General features: G+C 64.7%; 1 protein-coding gene across 1 annotated transcript; it reads left to right on the top strand.

Annotated features, from left to right (window-relative positions):
* The first annotated feature begins 512 nt into the window (after positions 1 to 512).
* On the top strand, positions 513 to 4,909 carry UNCX (UNC homeobox). The gene is made up of 3 exons (XM_079771200.1): positions 513 to 1,215; positions 1,461 to 1,636; positions 3,463 to 4,909. The coding sequence occupies exons 1-3, from the start codon at positions 945 to 947 to the stop codon at positions 4,576 to 4,578; spliced, it is 1,563 nt and encodes a 520-aa protein (XP_079627326.1). The 5' UTR covers positions 513 to 944; the 3' UTR covers positions 4,579 to 4,909.
* The last annotated feature ends 911 nt before the right edge of the window (positions 4,910 to 5,820 follow it).

The raw sequence follows: 5,820 nt of genomic DNA, 5'->3' as shown, positions 1-5,820 counted from the left end.
ATTGGCTGCCACCCCAAAGTTCCTTTCCCTCCCCCTGGCCCATCCCTCTTCCTGGGCCCTCATTTCACCCCGTGGGGGTGAGGCAGGGGCAGGGGCCTCCTCAGCCACCCCTCTCGGCTCCATAGACCGGGCGGCTGCCAGTCAACCAGAGGGCACTGAGCCTCTGTGGACGGGGCTGCCGAGCAGGAGACTCCTCTCCGGGAGCCGGTCCTCCCTCCTCCTCCCCCGCTCCTCCCCCTCTGCCCGCGCCTGGAGCCGAGAGGAGCGGAGAGAAGTCCTTGTAGTTTTAAATTCAATGTGACAGTTTCGGAAAGAGCGGATGATGAATCTCCTATTATTGGATCAGTCTATTTGCCGCTCAATGTCTCTCTGTAATTGGAGCAACATCACTTTAAAGGTTCAGAGAGTACAGCATTTCTGGTGAAAAATCCCCACAACACGCGGTGGATGTTTTAAAGGGAAATCTATTAGTGATTGGCGGAGGGGCGGGAGCCGGTGGCGGGGAGGCGCGGGCTGGGCCGGCGGGCACTGAAGTGGGGGCTCACCAGGGGCCCCTGCCCGGCTGCGCCCCGCGCCGCGCCCCTCCCTCGCTGTGGCCCCCTCCCCGGTCTTGTTGTGACAGCTCCTGATACTGTTTATTGAGGTGCATGTCAGGTATAATTAGCAATCGATATGGAAAACGTTTCCTTGCACCCAGCACGCCTCTGACGTCAGAGCCGATTAGCGCTTCTTATTGGTCCCAAATTCCCCGGGCCGCGGCTAATTACCGGGCGCTTGATGTTGATAAAGTAAAGCGCCGCGCGCGGGCGAAGCATGTGTAGGGCTCCGGGTCCCTGTCCGCGCCGCCGCCGCCGCCGCCGCCCGCGCCTCCCGCCGCTGGCCCAGCCCGGCCCCGGCCCGCGCCCCCGCGCCCCGCCGCCGGCCCCGCCGGCCCCCTGCGCGAGATGATGGACGGCCGCCTCCTGGAGCACCCGCATGCCCAGTTCGGGGGCTCGCTGGGCGGCGTGGTGGGCTTCCCCTACCCGCTGGGCCACCACCACGTGTACGAGCTGGCGGGCCACCAGCTGCAGTCCGCCGCCGCCGCCGCCGTGCCCTTCTCCATCGACGGCCTGCTCAGCGGCTCGTGCGCCGCCGCCGCCTCGGTGGTCAACCCCACGCCGCTGCTGCCGGCGGCCTGCGGGGTGGGCGGCGACAGCCAGCCCTTCAAGCTGTCGGGTAGGCGCAGGGTGCGGGAGCGGGAGCGGGCGCGGGCGGGGTGGCGGGTGGGGCCGGGGACCCTCTGAGGCGGAGGAGCGAGTTTCGGGGGCTGCGGAACTGGCCGCCTGGGTCCCGCCCTGCACCCGCCCAGGGCAGTGCGCCCTCTCGGCGGCCCCCGGCCCAGGCGGCGGCGGGCAGCAGCGCGGGCGGTGGGTCTGGCTCGGGCGGTGACTGAGCGCGCAGCGTCCTGTGCTCGCCCGCAGACTCGGGGGACCCGGACAAGGAGAGCCCGGGCTGCAAGCGGCGGCGCACCCGCACCAACTTCACCGGCTGGCAGCTGGAGGAGCTGGAGAAGGCCTTCAACGAGAGCCACTACCCCGATGTGTTCATGCGCGAGGCGCTGGCGCTGCGGCTCGATCTGGTCGAGTCCCGCGTTCAGGTAAAGACCGCGTCCCTCCCGGAGCAGCGCCGGCCCGGCCTACGCGCCCGCCTTTGTTCTGGTGGAGCTGCGCCCCGGCTCCGAGCCCGCCTGGCGCTCGCCGGCGGGAAGGTGGTGGTGGTGGCGCTGGGTATTCTGGGGCTCAGGGTCTCTTGGGGATGTAGGTGGGATCCCCTAAAAGTCCAGGCGACTCGGGACGGGACGGCGGCCGCCCCAAAGTAGCGAGAACAGCGGCTGCGTCCCAACCGGGGAGTCGAGTGGCGGGTTCTGGCGACCACGAGCCGTGAGGTCTCTGCTTCGGAGGGAGAGCGGCCGGCTGGGTTTGGAGGAGGCGGGAGAAGGCAGGCCCTCGCTGCAGGCCCAGGGGCTCTGGTTGCCAGCCCCGCGCGGAGGCTCTGTCTGTTTGCCTCTAGCCTGTAAAATATTCGGATGGAAACAGGTATTTATTCTTTGCTTGGCCGGAGCCGGCAGCTGGAGGAAGGGGGGCAGAAACTTAAACAATTAACAGTTTGAGGGAAAAAGGTGTCTGCATCTTTAATACCCGTTATATCCTTTTCTTTTCTCTTTTCCCGGATTTGATTTTTATTTGGAGACTGCCAGTGCTATTCTTTTTAAAAATGCAGCGTCCTTTGGGTGGATTATTTATTCAAGATGAGTTGTGCATCATTAGGTGTTTCCCTGAAGGACAGAAATCGTTCTGGGGGTGAGTGCGGGGCCGTGTGGGCACCGGCTAGAGGCAGGGCTGGCCAGGCCGGCTCCGGAGGGACAGCTTTGTCTAAACCCTAACAAGTGCCCGGGCCTGTGCGTGGCCTCTGCTCAGGGCCCTTTGGTTTGGAAATCGTCTGTGGGCTTTCTTCTAAGTGTTTTGAGGGACATTTCTCCCTAACGCGGTGATGAATAATTCCTGGTGACAATGCAGCCTAGTTTGCACCCTCAAAAGAAGTGTTTTAAAAAGGTGTGTGTGCGGGGAAAGGCCGTTACAGCTGTGAGAGGTTGCAACTTAATGCCCACACCGGCTGCAGCGGGGCCTGGGCTCTGCGTGGCAGCAACAAAGAATTGGAACGTGCACCTGAGCCTGGGCTGGGACTGTGCCCCCCAGTCCTGCGAGCTCCCCAAGGACAAGGCCCGAGAGAGAGTGGGAGAGGCAGCTGGCTCCTGGCTCCTGCTTCCCTGCCTCCCCCACCCCATCCAAAGCCAAGCAGCTGGTTTGAGGGCACTGTTTCGGAGCCCTGGCCTGAAGGCTCCAGAAAGAGAAGTGTGTGAATGTGTGTGTGGGGGAGGCTCCCCTCTCGCCCCCCCCCCCCCCCGCAGTTGGGCTCAGCTCCCCAGGCCCTTCCGGAAGAAACATCCAGGCTTCCCTTCATGGGAAAGGCCGAAATCTGTGCTTTCACTCGTCTCCCCGGGGCTGAAGGCAGGTGTGTGAAGGCCGCCTGGTGTCCTCGGTCAGACGGTCATTGCCAGGCCAGGCAGGCTGCTTAGAACAGGAGCTATGAGGAGTCAGGAGGGGCAAGGCCGTCCCTGCTCTCGCCCTCCTTCCGGACCAAGAACCCGATGCCCCCCTTCCTGAGGTGAGAAGCTGAGAAGCTGGAGGGGGAGCTGGCAAGAGGCTGCTCTACCTCCTCTAGGTGGAAAGATGCCCTTCGGAACCACCTGCATCCTGAGTGCGACACCCAGCTCCGTGCTGGCCTGGCCATGGGACTTGGCTTCCGCCGAGCCTGGCCCAGCCGAGGTTGTGAGGCCTGTCTGGGGGAGCGGGGAGGCCACAGCCCAGCAAGCCTGCCGGCTCAGGCTCATCGCGCCTTCCTTTTCCCACCCGGCTACTCTAGGTCTGGTTCCAAAACCGCCGGGCCAAGTGGAGGAAGAAGGAAAACACGAAGAAGGGCCCTGGGCGGCCGGCCCACAATTCCCACCCGACCACATGCAGCGGCGAGCCCATGGACCCCGAGGAGATCGCGCGGAAGGAGCTGGAGAAGATGGAGAAGAAGAAGCGCAAGCACGAGAAGAAGCTGCTGAAGAGCCAGAGCCGCCACCTGCACTCGCCAGGCGGCCTGTCCATGCACAGCGCACCCAGCTCCGACAGCGACAGCGGAGGCGGCGGCCTGTCCCCGGAGCCGCCCGAGCCGCCGCCGCCCAACGCTGCGGCCAAGGGCCCTGGGCTCAATGCGGGCTCCGGTTCGGCGCCCGCACCTCCAGGCGAGCCGCCCGCTCCGGGCACCTGCGACCCTGCCTTTTACCCGAGCCAAAGAAGCGGCGCCGGCCCGCAGCTGCGTCTAGGCCGCCCCGTGGACAAGGACCCGGCCCCGTGTGCGCCCGGGGCGGCGGAGCGCGGCGCTTCGGGCCTGCCCAAGGCCAGCCCGTTCAGCGTGGAGAGTCTGCTGTCCGACTCGCCCCCGCGCCGGAAAGCCGCCCCGGCCAACGCCACCGCCGCAGGGCTGGACTTCACGCCCGGGCTGCCGTGCGCGCCGCGGACCCTCATCGGCAAGGGCCACTTCCTGCTCTACCCCATCACGCAGCCGGTGGGCTTCCTGGTGCCGCAGGCCGCGCTCAAAGGCGGTGCGGGTGCTGAGGCCGCGCCCAAGGATGCGCCGCCCGCGCCCACCGCACCGCCGGCGCCTCCTGCGCAGGCCAGCTTCGGGGTCTTCCCTGGGCCCAGCGGCGCTCCGGACTCTGCCGACGGTGTCGCCTCCCCAGGAGCCCCGACCCCGGCACCTTTCCGGGACCCAGCTGTGGCCGAGGGCGGCGGCGGGGACTGCTCGGACACAGGGGCCTGTGCCGTGGCCCCTCCGCCGCCGCCACTCCCGCGGTCCCCCGGGCCTGGAAGGCCTGGAGCACGGGTGCCCAGCCCCGCGGGGGAGCCAGCCATTTGCGGGGCCGGGGCCCCTGAGCCAGGCGCCGCGGCAGTAGCCAGCGCCCTGGATGGCGAGGAGGTGGACATGGACTGAGGCGGCCCCAGAGGAGCTCAGCCGCACCGCAGGGGCTCGGTTCGACTCGCACGCCATCAGGTGATGGGCTTAGAAACACTGCTCCCCCCTCAGCTTGGACCTAGTCAGCAACAGCAGGACTTGGGGTGAGACCCTCCTCCTCTCGCGGGAGGAAAAAGAAAACCTAACCCATAGGCCCCCCAAACCCACAACAAGAATCCTCAGCCTTGTAAAATGCAAAAATGTCTAAGAATATTTATATATGTACCATTTTTTTATAAATAAAGCTGGTCAAACGCAAGCTCTCCGATCCGTCTTTTTCAAATTTCGGAGTGCCCCTCCCCCTCCGTTGCCCCTGCACCCCCACTCCCAGGGCGGGGCCGGGCGGGGCGGGGGCTCACCTCCCCCACGGTCGGCGCTTAATGCCTCCTTTTGTGTGCGTGTGTTTGTGTTTTCTGATTGAACAAATTTATGCATCCGCAGCTCCCCCGCTCCTGCCCTCCTCCGCTTCCCCCCTCCTGCCCGGTGCCCCCACACGCGCACACGCACCCGCGCGCACCCCCTCGCACTGGCACACGCCGGGGCGCGCAGCGCGGGGTGACGGCGCCGGGGGCTGCCAGGGCCGGGCCGCTGGGCTCCTGCAGAGTTTTGATATGAAAGTAATTATTTTCCGGTGGCTGCTGCGGGGACTGGGTTTCTTGCCCAAAGGGTTATTATACATTACCGATTTCTAGTGATATGAAATCACATAAACTTCTTACAATAATAGAATTAGCATGAAAGGCTGGGGTGTCAAATTGAAATTGGAGAATAATAGCGCTGGCAGCTGGGGGAGTGCGCGCGCATATTGGAGCGGAGATGGGGAGTCGTGGGGCGGAATTTTCATGAGCTGCCTCTTTGTCAGCGCTCTTGTAGCCGCTATATTAAGATAGATGCCCAATGATATCCCTCATTGTTCTGTCGCTTATATTGATGTTGCTGCGTTATCAGCCTATTGATCATGTGTCGCCTGTAATAGGACAGGCGCCGCCAACGTGCCTCTTTACAAAAGCAGCGCACATTTGTTCTAATAGGGTCCGGGTCCCGGGGGGACCCTCCGGGGCTTCAGGACATCTGCAGCGGAGAAATATTAGCAAACTTGGCTGGAGCCTGCAGCCAGCCCCGGCCCCCTCCCCTGCCTGCAGCTGCCCCACCCCGAAGTGAACCTCCAGCAAACCTCCCTCCACCGCCCCCCCCCCCCAAATCCCAACCCTGGGCCCTGGG

Source organism: Cnephaeus nilssonii (genome assembly GCF_951640355.1).
Source record: "Cnephaeus nilssonii genome assembly, chromosome: 5".
Lineage (NCBI taxonomy): Eukaryota > Metazoa > Chordata > Mammalia > Chiroptera > Vespertilionidae > Cnephaeus > Cnephaeus nilssonii.
The sequence above is the reverse complement of the archived record's forward strand: the minus strand, read 5'-3'. Positions and strand labels throughout refer to the sequence as shown.